General features: G+C 38.0%; 1 protein-coding gene across 4 annotated transcripts in view; it reads right to left on the bottom strand.

The window, feature by feature from the left end:
* The window catches only part of LOC128698737 (uncharacterized), a 110,235-nt gene that overhangs the window by 14,823 nt on the left and 74,334 nt on the right, over window positions 1–21,078 (bottom strand). For 3 of the 4 annotated variants that reach the window (XM_070097752.1, XM_070097755.1, XM_070097754.1), the window contains one exon: window positions 4,798–4,878. The exons of the other annotated variant lie outside the window; for it this stretch is intronic. In XM_070097752.1, coding sequence (XP_069953853.1) covers window positions 4,798–4,878 — 81 coding nt within the window. The remainder of the gene's footprint in view (window positions 1–4,797; window positions 4,879–21,078) is intronic. 4 annotated transcript variants of the gene reach the window in all.

Consider the following 21,078-nt stretch of genomic DNA (forward strand, 5'->3'; position numbering starts at 1 on the left):
CAGTAATATTTATTTTAAAACCTTTTAATTTTTTTAACAATATTCTAATTATTGTGAATCAGAAAAATCAAATAGCCAGGAATCGAGTTGGTTGGAACAAAAGAACTAGCCAAAAATAAGTGTCAAATTGTGTAAAATCGCCGAAGTATAAAGTGCACAGATTGCTAAACTTTTGCCTGCATAACGTTTTAAGTTTTCTGTTCAATTTCGCATGTTTTTGTCATTACCTCGGTAAAAAATTTACTACCATTACAGAGGATATATAATTCTTATCAACCCTTTCACTGTTTTGGCCATATATACATACACGTCTTACGAGCCAATGTGTTTGACGTATATATACTCAAAAATTCTAGCGGCTTCAAATCCAGCAGGAGAAAGCTGGTAGGCCCACATGTGAGAGAATGGGTTTGTGTGGTCACTGTGCACAGTATCAAAAAAGTCCTGCAGCGCATAATGAGAAAAAAACTCCAACTGTGTTTTTGGATTAAAACGCCGACTTTGAGGTGTATTTTCGCATAGTATTTATGGTTGTATTCTTGTTTTCTGGGTCTCATTTGATAGAATGGAAAACATATTATAGAAATGGAAGTGATTTTGATTGGTTTTACTATGAAAAGGATCTCGAAATGGAGCTCAAAGTGGCAGAAATGTTCGATTTTTGATGATGTTCAAAAGTAAAACATTGTCCAATAAATGTCCAACTAGCCATTCTAATACGCTGTCACAAATGGGCTGACGTTATTCATACAATTATTACAATATATTGCAGTAGTCTGCATAACAGTAAAACTTCTATTTTTTGTGTGAATAAAAATTCAAACTAGAAAGCAAGAGTATTATAACAGGGGCCTGGAGACATGACTGATGAACAGAGAAAATGTTATTTTAATGCCAGGAATGTCTGCATTGTTCATTCTGGGCCCTATTTTGAAACTGATATTTTTTAATTTGCATGAAATTGGCCAAATTGCCAATTTCTGACCACTATTGGGTAGTTGAAATTGTTAAATAGGCAGTTTCTTGTACTCAGTCAATAGAACAAATGCAGATCTAAAGAAATAGGTATGAGTTTGGTTGACTGGAACAATGGAATTGGCCAAAAATAGGGCTCAAAGTGGGCAAAATCTCCGATGTGTAAATGTTGCCAAGGTCACTAACTTCGCGAGAGTGTAATTCTATAAATTTTCCATCAAATTTCGTACTTTTGGTGTCATTATCATCGGGAAAAGATTCCCTATCATTTCGTAAGAATTTTTTTTTCTTCTTTTAATATTTTGCAACACCAGGAGACACTTCAGGATTTGGGGTCGCGACAGTCAAACAGTTAACCCTTTGAGGGTCAACAGGCCCTCTCCGAGACTCGTTCTCAGGGTGGGCCAAATTTAAAAAAAAAAATACTTTTTTCTTATGAAAAGATAAGAGAATCTTTTCCCGATCATAATGACACCAAAAGTATGAAATTTGATGGAAAACTTATGTTATGCTCTCGCGAAGTTAGCAGTCCTGGCGATGTTAACGCATCGGCGATTTTGCCCACTTTGAGCCCCATTCTCGGCCAATTCCACTGTACTAGTCGGCAAAAAAAAAACATGAATATTTCGCTAGAACTCCATTTTTTCTATCGAATGAGTGCAAGAAACCACCCATTTACCAATTTCAACTATCCAGTACAGTGGTCAGAATTTAGCAATTTTGCCAATTTCACACAAATTTCAAAAGATGCCAATTTCCGAATAGAGTCTAGAATAAACAAGAAAGACATTCCTGGCACTAAAATGATATTTCCTCTGTTAATTAGTCATGTCTCGAGGCCCCTCTTACATTCTTTTGCTTTCCACTTTGAATTTTTATTCTCACAAAAAATGTAAGATTTACTGTTATGCAGACTACTGTATTAGTGTAAAAAATGGTATAAATAATATTGGCGCACTTGCGAAAGAATATTAGACTCACCAGTCGACGTGTATTGGATGCTTGGCATGATTTGTTTACCTTTGAACTTTGGTAAAAATTGAACATTTCTGCTACTTTGAGCTCAATTTCAAGGTACTTTTCATTGTAAAACCAGTCAAAATCATCTCAATTTCTGTAATATGTCTTCCATTCTATAAAATGAGACCAAGAAAACTGGAATACAACAATAAATACCATACGAAAATACAGTGCAAAGTCGCTGTTTTATTCCAAAAAAACGGTCAAAGTTTTTTTGTCTCATTATGCACTGTGTGCTGCAGGATTTTTTTTATACTGCACACACTGACCACATAGACCCATTCTTTCATATGTAGGCATACCAGCTTTCTCCCTCTAGTTTTGAGGGCACTAGAATTTAGGCGTACTAGTACGTCAAAAACCCTGGGTCGTAAGCCGTACTAGTACGGCCGAAACCCTCAAAGGGTTAAATCACATCACTGTCAGAGTTTTTAATTTCAGGGGTCATGATAGCGGAAGAGTCAATACAGCACTAATGACAGCTGCATATCACTTTTATGACAAAATCATTGCACTTTGTAAGAAATCCCCCAAGTTAATATGTTTCTGCTATTACAGCCTTAATTTTTATCATGAAACTACTGCACAGTGAAAGATCTTCAGATATTGACATTTCAATTAATAAATTTCCAATTAATTTTTTTATGCAAACTAAACCTGCTCTAAGCAGTTCAATGAAGATAAATGTAAAGTTCCAAAGCTCAGAAATGTACATAACCCTAGCACCTACCAGCTTAATAATGTTGAACTTTGCCGTATAGAATGCGAGAAGGATTTGGGGGTTATGGTAAGCAGCAACCTTAAATCAAGACAGCAGTGCCTAAGTGTGCGTAATAAGGCAAATAGATTGCTGGGATATATATCAAGAAGTGTAAGCAACAGAAGTCCAGAGGTTATACTTCAGCTTTATACATCTTTAGTAAGGCCTCACCTAGATTATGCAGCTCAGTTCTGGTCTCCATATTACAGAATGGACAAATTCGTTAGAAAACATTCAGCGTAGAATGACTAAATTAATACATAGCATTAGAAATCTTCCTTATGAAGAAAGATTGAAGACTCTTACATTACATTCACTTGTTAGATGAAGAATGAGGAGAGACATGATCGAAGTGTGTAAGTGGAAGATGGGTATTAATAAGGGGGATATTAGCAAGGTCTTGAGGATATCTCTCCAGGAGAGAACCCGCAGTAATGGATTCAAATTGGACAAGTTTAGATTTAGAAGGGATGTAGGAAAGTATTGGTTTAGAAATAGGGTAGTTGATGAGTGGAACAGTCTACCTAGTTGGGTTATTGAGGCTAAAACCTTGGGTAGTTTCAAATATAGGTTGGATAAATACATGAGCGAGAGGGGTTGGATTTGAGTGGGAGTTGTATATGAGAGTGGATAGAGTTATCAGAGCTTATTTCTTGGGTGGCACTGAAAATTGGGTTGGGCAAATGTTTTGTTAGTGGGATGGAGTGTAAAGGACCTGCCAAGTATGGGCCAACAGGCCTGCTGCAGTGTTCCTCCTTTCTTATGTTCTAAGCCCCTTATGGCATTTTTATGAAACACAATAATGCTGTAAGATGAAGTTCTGGATATGGCACAAATTCCACAAGCTACAACTGTGTTTCTCACATTATTCAATATCAAGCAAGTTAAGCAAGTTATATGATGCATATATTTTAACCCTTTGACTGTTGCAACCCCTAATCCTGAGGTGTCTCCTGGTGTCGCAAAATTTCCAAAAAAAAAAAAAATTATTTTTTCTTATGAAATGATAGAGAATCTTTTCCCGATTGTAAAGACACCAAAAAAACGAAATTTGATGGAAACCTGACGGAATTACGCTCTCGTGAAGTTAGCGACCTCGGCGATATTTACAAATTGGCAATTTTGCCCACTTTGAGCCCTATTTTCGGCTAATTCCATTATTCCAGTCAACCAAACTCATAGCTATTTCTTCAGAACTCCATTTTTTCCATCGATGGAGTACAAGAAACTGCCCATTTACCGATTTCAACTACCCAATAACATGGTCAGAAATTTGCAATTTGGCCAATTTCACGAAAATTAAAAAATATGACAATTTCAAAATAAGGACCAGAATGAACAATGCAGACATTCCTGGCTCTAAAATAACATTTTCTTTGTTCATCAGTCATGTCTCCAGGCCCCCTGTGATATTACTCTTGCTTTTTATTTTGAAATTTTATTCAAACAAAAAATAGAAGATTTACTGTTATGCAGACTACTGTAATACTGTAATAATTGTAAAAATTACATCAACCCATTCATGACTGCATATTAGAATGGCTATTTGGACATTTATTGGACAATGACATCATTTGTTTACTTTTGAACATCGGCAAAAATTAAACATTTCCAGTACTTTGTGCTCCATTTCCAGGTTCTTTTTATAGTAAAATTAATCAAAATCACCTCTATTTTTATAATATAGTTTTCATTCTATCAAATGAGACCAAGAAAACGAGAATACAACCACAAATACTATACGAAAATAGACCACAAAGTCGGCATTTTAATTAAAAAAAAAACGGTCGGAGTTTTTTTTTTCTCATTATGCACTGCGTGCTCCAGGATTTTTTTTTATATGGTGCACACTGACCACACAGACCCATTCTCTCACATGTGGGCCTACCAGCTTTCTCCTGCCTGATTTGAAGCCGCTAGAATTTATGAGTATATATACGTCAAACACGGTACCTCGTAAACGTATATATACGACCGCGACAGTCAAAGGGTTAATTACAATTTCAAAAATGCACTCCAACACTACTTGATCATATACATACCTGCGGTAGTCTCCACAGACTTTTAGAACCATTTTCTTCATAGTAGTAGATCTTGCCTTTGTCATCATTCGTCGCCAACCACTATTGACACACAGTACAATAAGAAGCATTCACAGTGCCTATCATTGGCAACAGTTAAATATGTTAAGCATAGCCTGTATGAAGCAGCTTAGCTGTCTATATTGCTATAGAGCAATGTACTATGAGGGGGAAATAATGACATACATACTTATGTTTTTCCAAATGTGCAGAGAGGGTGATTGTAGCCAAGAATTTGATTTTTGGGTAAAAGTTTTACTGAAGTGCTAATTTATGGAATGCTAAAAAAGTTATATGGGAAATTAAATGGAAAGCTCAAAAAAAAAAAAATTCATAAGATGACTAAGAGCGGGTAGGAAGAAGAAAATGAGAAAGTGGCACACAGTTATTATACGATGATAAAGGAATATTACTCGAGTTGGTGTACATATTTATATAAAATGTATGAAGAAAAGACTGCTGACAAGACTGGTGTCATAATCAGATATGAAATGTAGCACAAGTATAACATATAAATATATGGAAGTATGAGCAAGCGGTAACAAGCAGACAAAAAAATGAATCTATAATAAAAACAACTGAAAAATAGAAAAATAAATTAGAATGATTATATGCCAACGACTCTCAGAGACAAATCTAAACAGAGAGAATACAAATTTACAATCAAAACACTCATTACTGTTAAAAAAATACTATCACAATTTCAAACCAAACTGTCTCATGACATATAACACTTTAACAAAAGTACTTTATAGTTTTCAATATTGAACTTGCCTAAATCATTACAGCCATAAATATTTTGCTTGACATTTAAAAGAAGAAATTATGTTCCAGCACTGACTAAAAAAATTCTGAACAAAACTCCAAACCGGGAGAAGACTAAATATACTTTATATCACCAATAAGGCATGGAAAAAAAAAAATTAATGAAAACAGAGATAAGCACTATCATACAAAATGTAGTTTAAAAAAAAAATTTGAATAGACTAAAAAGTTTTACAGCATAAACTATACATATGTTGTACTGGATTCAAGTCTTAACTTGTTTAAGATCAATTTTTTAAAAATTTAACAAGGAAAAGAAAGCAAATACAGTGGACCTCGCATAACGCTATTAATCCGTTCCTGAGAGCTCAATGTTAGGCGAAATTATCGTTATGCGAATTAATTTTTCCCATAAGAAATAATGGAAATCAAATTAATCCGTTCCTGACACCCAAAAGTATGAAAAAAAAAATTTTTACCACAAGAAATATTAAGTTTAATACACACAAACTGAAGAAGACATGCACAGTTAATACTCTACTAAGAATAGAATACATGACACTTACCTTTATTGAAGATCTGGTGATGATTGAAAGGATGGGAGGAGGGAGTGTGTTGAGAAGGGGAATCCCCTTCCATTAGGACTTGACGTGTCAAGTCCTTTTCTGGAGTTACTTCCCTTCTTCTAATGCCGCTAAGACCAGCTTCAGAGTCACTGGACTTCTGCCGCACAACATATCTGTCCATAGAGGTCTGTACCTCTCGTTCCTTTATGACTTTCCTAAAGTGGTTCACAACATTGTCAGTGTACAGGTTGCCAACAAGGCTAGCAACAGCTGTCTGAGGGTGATTTTCATCAATAAAGGTTTGCAATTCAAGTCACATTGCACAGATTTCCTTAATCTTTGAAGTAGGCAACTTCTTCAATTTCTCTATCCCCTCCTCCCAAGCAGTTTCCTTAGGTCTGCCCTCTTGCTGTTGAAAATGATCTAGCAGCTCATCAGTGGTTAGTTCTTCATTGTCCTCCTCCACCAACTCTTCCACATCCTCCCCACTAACCTCCAACCCCAAGGACTTCCCCAATGCCACAATTGATTCCTCAACTGGCATACACCTCTCAGTGTAAGCCTCAAATCCTTCAAAATCCCTTTGGTCTACACATTCTGGCCACAGTTTCTTCCAAGCAGAGTTCAAGGTCCTCTTAGTCACTCCCTCCCAAGCCTTACCTATAAGGTTTACACAATTGAGGATATTAAAGTGATCTCTCCAAAACTCTCTTAGAGTCAATTGAGTTTCTGAGGTCACTACAAAGCACCTTTCAAACAGAGCTTTTCTGTACAGTTTTTTGAAGCTTGCAATAACCTGCTGGTCCAATGGATAAAGGAGAGGAGTGGTATTAGAAGGCAAAAACTTGACCTTAATGAAGCTCATGTCCCCACAAAGTTGCTCTGCCAAGTCTGTAGGATGACCAGGGGCATTGTCAACACCAGGAGGCACTTCAAGTCTAATTTCTTTTCAGTTGGTAATTTTTCACATTGGGGGCAAATGCTTGGTGCAACCAGTCATAGAAAAAGTCCCTAGTGACCCATGCCTTACTGTTTGCCCTCCACAGCACACACAAATTAGCCTTGAGGATATTCTTTTGCCTGAATGCTCAGGGAGTTTCAGAGTGATACTCTAATAAAGGCTTCACTTTGCAATCACCACTAGCATTGGCACACATTAACAAAGTAAACCTGTCTTTCATAGGCTTATGTCCTGGGAGTGCCTTTTCCTCCTCAGTAATGTAGGTCCTACTTGGCATTTTCTTCCAAAACAGGCCTGTTTCGTCACAATTAAACACTTGTTCAGGTTTCAGTCCTTCACTGTCTATGTACTCCTTGAATTCCTGCATATATTTTTCAGCTGCTTTGTGGTCCGAACTGGCAGCCTCACCATGCCTTATCACACTATGTATGCCACTACGCTTCTTAAATCTCTCAAACCAACCTTTGCTGGCCTTAAATTCACTCACATCATCACTAGTTGCAGGCATTTTTCTAATTAAATCCTCATGCAACTTCCTAGCCTTTTCACTTATGATCGCTTGAGAGATGCTATCTCCTGCTATCTGTTTTTCGTTCATCCACACCAATAACAGTCTATTAACATCTTCTATCACTTGCGATCTCTGTTTCGAAAACAAAGTTGCACCTTTGGCAAGAACAGCTTCCTTGATTGCCATTTTCTTGGACACAATAGTAGCGATGGTTGATTGGGGTTTACTATACAACCTGGCCAGCTCGGAGACACGCACTCCACTTTCATACTTAGCAATGATCTCTTTCTTCATCTCCATAGTAATTCTCACCTTATTCCTGTAGGGTTGGCACTAGAAGCTTTCTTGGGGCCCATGGTCACTTATTTTGCAGGTGAAATCACTAAAAACGCTGTAATAATACGAAATGTTCTGATTTTATGCTTGGATGTTACCGCGGAGGCTGGCTTATAAACAATGCCACCGGCGGAACAAGTGAGGCTGGCTCAGGCCGCACATAGACGCGTCTCGGACAAATCGCGTTGAGCGAGTTTTTTAGTGCTATGTGAGGCAAAATTTTAGTGATAAAATGTATCGCTACGCGGATTTAACGTTATGTGATGCCAACGTTAGGCAGGGGCCCACTGTATTTGGTTTCAATTAATAAACAGTTTAATAATACACCTTTTACCCATGAGTGATTTTCACCAGCCCTGTTGTTCAGAACAAATGCATTAATAACTGTAAAGTGCAATATTGTAACTATTATATAAATAAAAGTCATGGTTCATTCCTCTTGGCTTTTACAATAAACTAGTTCAATGTCAATGTTATTGGTGAAACAGAAAGCTTGACTATAATGTGTTTGGAGACTTTCTGAAGCTGAGGTTTAGCTGATAAAACTAAACATGAAAATAAAGGAAAATTTCAAGGGTAAATTTTACAAAAGAAAATGATAGTCTACAAATTCAATACTTAATTTAAAAAAAAAAAAAAAAAAAAACACGCGTGCAAGATAAAACTTTTCTGAAAAGCCCATGGTATGGACAACATTTAGGACAGACAAACTACCTGCAAAGTACAGTTTACATGTAGAATGTAAAGTGTGTGTTAGGTAATGTTACGAGACAAAATATTGGTGTTAAACACTGAAATTCCTTCAAAAGTTTGATAGAATTAGACTCTGGTACATACTAACATTCATTTTACCACTCAGTCACTAGTTAGTGTGTGCCTTATAAATCATTTGCTAGATCAGGCTATGAGGGATTTTTTTTTTTTAACACACCGGCCATCTCCCACCGAGGCAGAGTGACCCAAAAAAAAAGAAACACTTTCATCATCATTCAACACTTTCACCATCACTCACACACAATCACTGTCTTTGAAGAGGTGCCCAGAAATGACAGTTTAGATGTCACTCCAAACAGCCAATATTCCCAACCCATCCTTTAAAGTGCAGGAATTGTACCTACCACCTCCAGGACTCAAGTCCAGCTAACCAGTTTCCCTGAATCCCTTCACAAAATATTACCCTACTCACACTCCAACAGCTTGTCAGGTCCCAAAAACCATTCGTCTCCATTCACTCGTCTAACATGCTCATACATGCCTGCTGCATGCCCAGGCCCCTTGCGCACAAAACCTCTTTCACCCCCTCACCCCATCCTTTCCAAGTACGACCCCTACCCCTCCTCCACTACACATTTATACACCCTCCAAATCATTCTATTTTGCTCTATCCTCTCTAAATGACCAAACCACCTCAACTCCTCTTCAGCCCTCTGAATAATACTTTTAGTAACTCCACACCTCCTCCTAATTTCCATACTATAAATTTTCTGCATAATACTTACACCACACACTGCCCCACACGACGTTCCCACTGCCTCCAGCCTCCTCCTCGCTGCAGCCACAACTCATGCTTCACACCCACATTTGAGTATTGGTACCGCTATACTCTCACACATTCCCTTCTTTGCATCCCTGGATAATGATTTTTGTCTCCACAGATACCTCAACACATCCCTCACCTTTTTTCCTTCATCAATTCCATGGTTAACCTCATCCTTCATAAACCTATCTGCTGACTAATCTACTTCTAAATATCTGAACACATTCACTTCTAAATAGTACTGAAATTCCTTCAAAAATATATTACTTTAGTACATCAATTCTCAGAGTCATCCAGTATGACCGCTATCACATGCTCTATGAATATCAGCGACAAATTCCCACTAATCCTTTATTTGAAATTAGTATTCTCATTTTTTCTGCCCCACTGGGTTTATGAATGGTCAGGACACCAAACATCAGCTTTTTTCTATATACATATTGTAGTGGTTATTTGTGCAGTTGTGGGAGGAAAGCCAGTTGCTTCTAACTCAGACTGTGGGCATCTCAATTTGTCGAGGCTTAATTAAGAAGTGAACAGTGGGAGAACGGTTCTGCACACCTGACGTAACTCGGTAAAAAAAAAAACTCTGCCCAGATTAGACAATTCTCTATTGCCTCATACCCTTTTATGATGTTTTATGAAGTTATCAGTACTAGATGGTCTCTCTTCCTACCACTCTCAAGAACTTTTACTGTTTCTTTGCAAAAATATTTTTTTTCTCTAATAACATTTTAGCAGAATCTCTCTCAATAGGAGTACATTTTTGTGTGTACATTTGTGTGCATTCTATTACTCATTTAAAAAAAAATTGTGCAGTAAGTTTAAAATATTTGAACAATGTTAGCCATTTCCAATTTCACAGTACAGTAGGGCCCCACTTATATGGCAGGTCAGGTTCCAGGCTACTGCCAGAAAGCAGACATCATCGGAAAGTGGAGCACCATTTTTTTCCATTATAAATGAATATAAATGCCAGATAATTTTTATTTATTTTTATTATCACACTGGCCGATTCCCACCAAGGCAGGGTGGCCCGAAAAAGAAAAACTTTCACCATCATTCACTCCATCACTGTCTTGCCAGAAGGGTGCTTTACACTACAGTTTTTAAACTGCAACATTAACACCCCTCCTTCAGAGTGCAGGCACTGTACTTCCCATCTCCAGGACTCAAGTCCGGCCTGCCGGTTTCCCTGAACCCCTTCATAAATGTTACTTTGCTCACACTCCAACAGCACGTCAAGTATTAAAAACCATTTGTCTCCATTCACTCCTATCAAACACTCTCACGCATGCCTGCTGGATGTCCAAGCCCCTCGCACACAAAACCTCCTTTATCCCCTCCCTCCAACCTTTCCTAGGCTGACCCCTACCCCGCCTTCCTTCCACTACAAACTGATACACTCTTGAAGTTATTCTGTTTCGCTCCATTCTCTCCACATGTCCGAACCACCTCAACAACCCTTCCTCAGCCCTCTGGACAACAGTTTTGGTAATCTCGCACCTCCTCCTAACTTCCAAACTACGAATTCTCTGCATTATATTCACACCACACATTGCTCTCAGACATGACATCTCCACTGCCTCCAGCCTTCTCCTCGCTGCAACATTCAACACCCATGCTTCACACCCATATAAGAGCGTTGGTAAAACTATACTCTCATACATTCCCCTCTTTGCCTCCAAGGACAAAGTTCTTTGTCTCCACAGACTCCGAAGTGCACCACTCACCCTTTTCCCCTCATCAATTCTATGATTCACCTCATCTTTCATAGACCCATCCGCAGACACGTCCACTCCCAAATATCTGAATACATTCACCTCCTCCATACTCTCTCCCTCCAATCTGATATCCAATCTTTCATCACCTAATCTTTTTATCCTCATAACCTTACTCTTTCCTGCCAAACACCCATTACTTACCTTAAAATATATATAGTCTTAATGAAGGGTGAGAGGCGAGTCATAATTTTTTGTAGGAACTCAGGTGTGGGAGATATGGTAGCTAGACACATCAGCACACCTCACCCTACCCGCACGTAATATACTATGACATTTAAAGTGTCCCAGAGTGATAAAATGCATATACAGTGGACCCCCGACTTATGATGTCCTCAATCTACGTTAAAACCAACTTATGATGCTTGTCAGTGTAAAAATTTGACCCGGACCTACGATTGAAAAACTCAACTTACATCATTCGTCCCAAATGCAGCCGTCTGGTCCATCTGGCCTGAGTGCCTCAACTGAGCTAGTGTGACATTGTTTACAACCTGGGGCGGACAGTTGCACGCATACATTCAATAAATTTTGTATTATTCCAGTGTTTTTAGTTCTTGAAACTGCTAAATAAGCCACCATGGGCCCAAAGAAAGCTTCTAGTGCCAACCCTGTGGTAAAAAGGGTGAGAAATACTATCGAAATACTATTGTACCATGGTCAGCTGCTGCTGCTGCTGCTGTAGCACCGTCAGCTGCTGCTGCTACTGCTGCTGCTGTAGCACCGTCAGCTGCTGCTGCTGTAGCGCCATCAGCTGCTGCTACTGCTGTAGCACCGTCAGCTGCTGCTGCTGCAGCACCATCAGCTGTTGCTGCACCACGCTCAGCTGCTGCTGCACCACGGTCAGCTGCTGCTGCACCACAGTCGGGTGCTGCTTCACCATGGTCAGCTGTACTACTCGAAGATGTAGAGAGACTGTTATTGGTGTGGCTTATTGAGAATACCATGAAACAATTAATCCCAGAGGGTTAGCCACCCAGGATAGCCCAAAAAAGTCAGTGTGTCATCAAGGAATGTCTAACTTATTTCCATTGGGATCCTTAATCTTGTCCCTCAGGATGCAACCCACACCATTCGACTAACACCCAGGTGAACAGGAAAAAAATGCCTGGAACTAGTGCTCATATTGGTGAATTTAAGGCCAGCAAAGGTTGGTTTGAGAGATTTAAGAATCGTAGTGGCATACACAGTATGATAAGGCTTGTTCTGGAAGAAAATGCCAAACAGGACCTACATTACTTAGCAGGAAAAGGCACTCCCAGGACACACTGTCTCATCACTACATCTTCAATAAAGGTAAGTGTCATTTATTCTTCATTTAGTACACTAGTACATGCACAACATATATTGTGCATGTATCCTTTTTGTGTGTAGGAAAATGTATATTTCATGTGGTAAAAAAAAAAAAATTTCATACTTTTGGGTGTCTTGAACGGATTAATTTGATTTCCATTATTTCTTATGGGAAAAATTAATTCGGCTTACGATAATTTCATCTTACGATGTGCTCTCAGGAACGGATTAATATCTTAAGTCGGGGGTCCACTGTACAGTACATTCATTAATTACCTTAAAATATTTGTAGTCTTAATGTAGGGTGAGAGGCAAGTAAACAAAGTAAAACGAATAAATGAGAGAGAGAATTAGTGAACGAGAGAGTAGCCACGGACGATGTAAACAAACAGATGAACACATCTGGTTATGGTCGACACTCGTTCATCTACACTTAATATCTCATATATATGTTAATTTATTCCACAGTGGGGTGTATTCACCACATTTATATGTTACGTAACATATTTATTATATAATTTTGAAAAAAATATCATGGATTAATGAAAATCTTTATATTAACATAATATACGATATTTAATGCACCTAGGTGATTATTAGTGAGTATTATTATTATTCGCATAAATCTGTAGGAGAAGGAAGGCGGGGTAGGGGTTGTCCTCGATAAGGTTGGAGGGAGGGGGTAAAGGAGGTTTTGTGGGTGAGGGGCTTGGACTTCCAGCAAGCGTGCGTGAGCATGTTAGATAGGAGTGAATGGAGACAAATGGTATTTGGGACCTGACGAGCTGTTGGAGTGTGAGCAGGGTAATATTTAGTTAAGGGATTCAGGGAAACTGGTTATTTTTATATTGCCGGACTTGAGTCCTGGAAATGGGAAGTATAATGCCTTCACTTTAAAGGAGGGGTTTGGAATACTGTATTGGCAATTTGGAGGGATATGTTATATCTTTATATATGCTTCTAAACTGTTGTATTCTGAGCACCTCTGCAAAAACAGTGATTGTGTGAGTGAGGTGAAAGTGTTGAATGGTGATGAAAGTATTTTCTTTTTGGGGATTTTCTTTCTTTTTTGGGTCACCCTGCTTCGGTGGGAGACGGCCGACTTGTTAAAAAAAAAAAAAAAATTATTATTACAATGGTGTCCTCAAAACTAATAAGACTCTCTTGGTGATTTTAATGTGTACCTGCACACCAGCACAGTGTGCAAGTTTATTTAGGTATAGGTACACACAAGTATAATTATCAGAGTATAGTGGGCCCCCACCTTACAATATTAATCTGTTCCTGAGAGCTCATCGTATGCCGAAATTATTGTAAGGTGAATTAATTTTCCCCATAAGAAATAATGGAAATCAAATTAATCTGTTCTTGACACCCCAATTTTTTTTTTTTTTATCACACTGGCCGATTCCCACCAAGGCAGGGTGGCCCGAAAAAGAAAAACTTTCACCATCATTCACTCCATCACTCTTGCCAGAAGGGTGCTTTACACTACAGTTTTTAAACTGCAACATAACACCCCTCCTTCAGAGTGCAGGCACTGTACTTCCCATCTCCAGGACTCAAGTCCGGCCTGCCGGTTTCCCTGAACCCCTTCATAAATGTTACTTTGCTCACACTCCAACAGCACGTCAAGTATTAAAAACCATTTGTCTCCATTCACTCCTATCAAACATGCTCACGCATGCATGCTGGAAGTCCAAGCCCCTCGAACACAAAACCTCCTTTACCCCCTCCCTCCAACCTTTCCTAGGCCGACCTAATGTATGAAAAAAAAAAAAAATTTACCACATGAAATATTAATTTTAATACACACAAACTGAAGAAGACATGCACAGTTAATACTCTACTAAGAATAGAATACATGACACTTACCTTCATTGAAGATCTGGTGATGATTGATGGGATGGGAGTTGTTATTTAGAAGGGGAATCCCCTTCCATTAGGACTTGAGGTATCAAGTCCTTTTCCGGGGTTACTTCCCTTCTTCTTTAAATGCCACTAGGACCAACTTGAGAGTCACTGGACCTCTGTCACACAACATATCTGTAAATAGAGCTCTGTACCTCTTGTTCCTATATGATTTGTCTAAAGTAGTTCACAAATAGTCATTGTCACAGTCACCAGCACGGCTTGCAATAGCTGTGAGAGGGTGATTTTCATCCATAAAGGTTTGCACTGCAAGCTACTTTCCACACATTTCCTTAATCTTGGGGCCCATGGCGACTTATTTTGCAGCTACAATCACTAAAAACACTGTGATAATATGTAATGTACCGAATGTATGCGTGGATGCGACCGCACTAGCTGGCTTGTAAACACTGGCACACACTGGGCAGCTGAGGCCACGCGTGGGACGCGTCCCGGATGAATCGCCTGAGGCGAGGCAAAATTTTTGCGTTAAAATGTATCGTATGGGGGATTTAACGTAACGCGATGCCATCGTAAGGCGGGGGTCCACCGTATATATATGAAATAATTTTAAAACACTTGAAATTTTGGAAAGTTTCCAAACAGGTAGATTGACATAATGGAGAGTCGTGCTCATGGAGAATGTAAACAAACCAAGTGGGACGCGGTGACCGCATTAAAAAGACGGGAAGCTATATAGCAAGTTTTGGTCATACTTTGAAATGTCTTTATCAGCAGAACTCCGTAAAGCAAAACGCCATAAAGTGGGGCCCTACTGTATATAATCTGGCATGTAATTATCTTAAAGTTTCTATTATAATATATACTACCTCCTCTCTGAGTCCATTCCATCACACAACCACAATCTAGAACTGTGTCTGTTCTTCCTATTGACTGTGCTAAGAAATTTTTATGTATTTTGTCATAGCTTTTTATATCTCATAATACAGTAATAATTTATTTATTTCCCAAAGATACATTTGATACAAAGATTGGGTTCAAGTATAGTACTGTATTTATTTCCTACACAAGCCCATAATTATGCTTATATTTACTCTTCTTTACCTTCTAGCAGTCAAGAATGAATTTTTAATTTTCAATTTTTTAGTTTATTTTTTAACTCACGAGTAATCCATATGAGGCATTCCAAGCAAGAACTAAGCAAAAGAAGTAAAACTTCTTTAACCTTTTCAATGTTTCTCACAGAGCCTCTTAATCATATTATTATTATAATCAAACAGAAGCGCTAAACCAGAAGGGCAGGGCAGGGAAGGATGTGAGGGTATCGGGTAGCAAGAGGGGAAGGGATGATTAGTAGGGTATGGAGAACAGCGGGGCAGTGGATAGCGCACGGGTAGAGGGTAGCAAGAGACTGAGGTAGAAAGGGCTGAGGGGTGTGCTAAAGGTATCATCATCAGAGTTTGTGGAGTAAATCAGTTGCTGTCAAAAAGTCAATGAGAGAGTTCGGATTAAAGGCAGGTCCATCAGCAAGAAGGGAAGGTAAAGAAAGAGCAGCAGAGCGGAGACGACACTAGAGGTAAATTCTGTGTGCTCGTTGATAGAGTGGACAGTCCAACAGAATGTGGCTAACAGATAATGGAACCTGACAATTCTCACAAAGAGGAATAGGGCGCCACTCCATGAGATACCCATGAGTAAGACGAGTGTGGCTGATGCAAAGACAGGAGAGAGTAGTCTCCCAACCTCGACATTGATGACAAGAAGACGGCCAGTAACCTATACTAGGTTTAATAGAATGAAGTTTGTTATAGAGCAGATCAGACCAACATTGTTGCCAATGGGTGCGAAGATGTTCTTAATCATAGAATCCTCAATTATGCTGTGACAGGAAAATTTTGGCCTAGACATGAGAAAATGGGTCTGTGCAGTGGGTGTACATAGTAATAAAAAATAAAATCCTGCACCACACAGTCCATGACGAGAACAACTAACCTCTAACCAAGAGTTTGGTTGAAAACAGCATTTTTGAGTCAGGTTTTGGGAAGGTTTTCATGATTTTATTTGCTGTTTCTTGGTATCAATGACAGAATGGAACATATAGTAGTGATACAGACACAATTTTGGTCGGCTTTTGATTAGAAATAGATGAAAATTGGTCTCAAAATGGCAGGAATATTAAATTTTTGGTGATTTTCCTGAGGAAGAGTACAAGTCCCTCCATCATGGTCTGTTTTATGACCAATCATTCTTATTTATATTTTATTAAGCAGAGAAATAAGGTAAAATTTCTTTTTTTTTTTTTGTGACTAATTCAAAATGGAGGGCAAGTGTTATGTAATAAAGGCCTGGGAATGTGAGAAATAAACATAAGAAAGGTTGCTTTAGTGGGTGGAATGCCTACAGTGTTTTTTACCCATGTTGCTTGTAGATTTCTTGCTTGGAGTGCCTTGTATGTACATTTCCAATTATTGAAAATGCTCGTAATGTGTGCTTTCTTTTTTTTCTTTATTTACAAGTAATGTTCATTTATTCTCACTCAGAGTGAATCATATACTGGAAGGATACACACTGCTGCCAGCAGAGCCCACATGTTTCTCAGACTGCACTTGTGCAAGCTTCTGGAAAAAAATTGTTTGTACCTATAACTAGATCTATCACTGTCTAACTCTTGCAGTATTTTATCACACATCCTATATTTTTCAAGTGGCCCATTTTAAAGTTTTCTATCATTTTAATTACATGACATCTTTATTAAATTCGTCTCCCTGACATAACTAAAACAGCAATACATTATGTCAAACAAAACCATGTCATCTAATTGTGTCCCTGTTCTTCTGGTCTTCTTGCAACTCTCATAAAAAATTGGTTACACATCTTGTCTCATTATATTTCTACAGTAACTAACGTCCTGTATCTTCACCATCACTATTCAATTACTCCACAAAACTGAAGATCCGTGAATCAGTTCGAAATAATATGTCATGCTTTTGAAACTGTACCATTTGTTCATTAGCTACCTTTCTTATTGTACATATGATTGCAATTAACTTCATAAGAAATCCTACTTAATAGTCTATGACTAAATCTTAAGTAGTCTTCAAGCATTAGTAATAGCTTGCCCAAAATGCTTTGCATACTAATGGCTTTTTTTTGTGCCTACCAGTATTTCATTACATGTAAACTACACTATTTTGTACTGCATAAAGAAATTTGTAAATAAGTTATACATCTGTCACTTCATAATGTGAGCATGTGCAAATTTGTGTGCTATGTAAATTTCTATTCATGTGTATATTTGTGTGAATGCATACATTGTATACATGTGCATGTACACTCGTGATCACACAAAAACTACATACGTATAAAGAAATCTATATACAGGACTGTACAATATATTAATATACAGCCTCTCCTCACTTAGGGACGTACTCGCTTACTGACGACTCAGACTTACGGCGGGCTCTCTGACCAGTATGCACACTTAAACAATGTATATTAGAGCCGATTTCCTCTATACTGTTTATTATAATATACAGTACACTACTGTATAAACATTTAAAAATATACCAGAAATGGTGTAAAGGTGACATTAAAACAACATCAAAGATGGTCGACACAAACCCACTACCATTATAGTATGCTCCTCACTTAGCAACAAATTCATTTATCGACTTGGTCTTAGGAATGGAACTCCATCGTTAAGTGAGGAGAGGCTGTATAACATAACTATCATTTCTTCAAAGTTGTAAAAAGTCAATAACAACAAATACGATTATCAGTATGAATACTCACTATAAATCTACTCAAGTTAATTATGTAAGAAGTTTTAAAGACCTAAATATTAGAATCATCATTCAATGTCATTTTTCACATGCACATTTTTCTATATACACTTAAATACTTTTAAATAACAACCAGGGTCTATACTAAAGACAAATACATTTCTCTTACTTCCAAAAACAATGTACATCTATAAAACATTTGAGGTAGAGAATAGGTTAACACAGGTCAGTGTGTACAGCATAGAAACATATCAGAGCAGCAATATTTATATTGTGTACAAAAATGAAACTTGCTTCCAGGAAAACTTGTCAAGCTGATAAATAACAAGGCAAGGGAAAGAAAAGGCAGAAGAATGTGTAGAGGATGTGGAAGAAGAGAAGGAAGAAGAGAAAGCAGCCTGAAGAAAATACAGAAGTGGAGAAAGTGAAGGACAAGGAGAAGGCAAGACAGGACAAGGAGAGAGAGAGAGAGAGAGAGAGAGAGAGAGAGAGAGAGAGAGAGAGAAATAATAATAGGGGGGTTAACCCTTAGTGTCAAACGTAGACCTATGTTGTTACCGCTAGTGCTCCAAATGTAGATTAACATTTTACTTTTCCTGCCTTTAAATTTGGCGCAATAGGCCATAATTATAACATAAAAACTACGAAAATTAAAAAAAAAAAAAAAATCAACATTTCTGCAAGAGGCAGCACTCCATCTTGCCATTACCTGAGCGTTCAGCACCAGCTTCGCGGGCTTATATCTCGGTAAGTATTGACCCAAATTTTTTTTTATCTTATTATGTGTAGAATATTGCCCTCTTCATTTAAACTTTTTTTTTTTTTTTTTTCCAAAAATATTTGGAGTGCTGGCATTGAAAACACTGATCTACTTTTGGACACTTTAAGAGTTAAAGTGTAAACTAAAGTGCGAAATGGGGAAGAAATTTAAGAACCTACCTGGAGTCTACCTGGAAGGTAGATCAACGCCCCCACGGTCCAGTCCTTGACCAGGCCTCCCAGTGGATCAGGGCCTAATCAACAGGCTGTTACTGCTGGCCACACATAGTCCAACATACAAACCACAGCCTGACTGATCCAGCACCAACTTTAATATCTGTCCAGCTCCTCCTCGAAGGTAGCCAGGGGTCTATTGGTAATTTCCCTTATGTCTGGTGCATTTTCTCTTAGTGTACCAATGGTACCCCTACTTTTCATTGGGGGTATTTTGCACGGTCTGCCCAGTCTTTTGGTTTTGTAGAAAGTGATTTGTGTGTCCAGATTCGGGACCATTCCTTCTAGGATTTTTTAAGTCTAGACTATGATGTATCTCTCTTGCCTGCACTCCAGCAAGTACAAGTCAAAGGTGTTTGCAGAACTTATATGTGCAGTAAAGGTTCTCTGTAGATTCTCTAGATCTGCAATTTCACCTGCTTTGAATGGAGATGTTAATGTACAGCAATATTCCAGCCTAGAGAGAACAAGTGATTTAAAAAGGATCATCACTGGCATGGTATCTCTTGTTTTGAACATTCTCATTATCCATCCTATCATTTTCTTCGCAGACATGATAGTGGCACTGTTGTGATCTTCGAAAGCGAGATCCTCAGACATTACCACTCCCAGGTCCTTCACATTACTTTTCCACTCTATTGTACGATTAGAGTTAGTAGTATATTCAGTTCTAGTTATTATCTCCTCCAGTTTTCCATAACGTAGTAGTTGGAATTGTCTTTATTGATGTAGACGAAAACAAAGGGAGGTGGGGAAGGTACAAAGCGAGTGAAGGTAAAAAGGGAGTTGTGAAGGAGATAAAAGCAAGAAGTATGGGTATACCATGGATAAGTGGGAGGAGAGACAAAGTACAGTGGACCCCCAAGTTTCATGATTAATCCGTTAAAGAGAGCCTGCCAAATGGTGAAATTCACGATTGGTGAATCCATTTTCCCCTATAAGAAATAATGGAAGTCCAATTAATCCATTTCAGACACCCAAAAGTATTCACAAAAAAATAATTTTTTAAAGATTAAATATAGATTTACATACAGAAAGCAATGACAAATAAATATAAAACACTAATAAAATTGATAAATAAACATTTAACATCACACTTACCTTTACTGACTCTTGTTGGTGTATGGAAGACATGTAGGAGGGGAGGAGGAGACGAGTTTATTATGCTTCAATATGACGCTAATATAATCTCTACAGCTTATTTATCTATCACAATTCATCTAATATGACATAATAAACAATATTAATAACATAGAAACATGATATATACTCTAGAATGAATAAAATATGTCATAATGTGAGGAGTAAGTGGTGGAAGTGTTGTTGTTGGGTTTATAAGGGCCACAGAGAAGCTGTACATATTAGTGGTGGTGGAGGTGGCAGCAGAAGCCACCAACACTATTCACAATATATGTAATTTATAAATAAGAAATATTTATGTGCATTTTAAATTATAAATAAGAAATACTTACATTTTAATTTATAAAAAAGAAATATTTACACTTACCTTGGAGATGTTAGTCTAATTAGTTAGTTTGATGGAGGAGATGCTGGCAGAAGTTTAGGGTGGTGGAAAATAGCAGGGCAGCGTATGTTCATTGGCCCTATACACCAACAACATTGGAGAGTTACTTTCATGTCGTTTTTCTATTGCTTAATCGCTTAACTACTTGCTACACTGTTAGTTCTACACTTTATTGCTGGCTGGCACTATAGCCTATATCGATACCTGCTGCTTTAGTATCGTACATATCATAGAATCACTGAATCACTGCAGAAGGCACATTATCCCCTCTCTCATGGTTGCTTATTTAGCAGTTGCAAGCACAAAAAACAATGGATTAT

The sequence above is a fragment of the Cherax quadricarinatus genome, chromosome 59 (assembly GCF_038502225.1).
Source record: "Cherax quadricarinatus isolate ZL_2023a chromosome 59, ASM3850222v1, whole genome shotgun sequence".
Lineage (NCBI taxonomy): Eukaryota > Metazoa > Arthropoda > Malacostraca > Decapoda > Parastacidae > Cherax > Cherax quadricarinatus.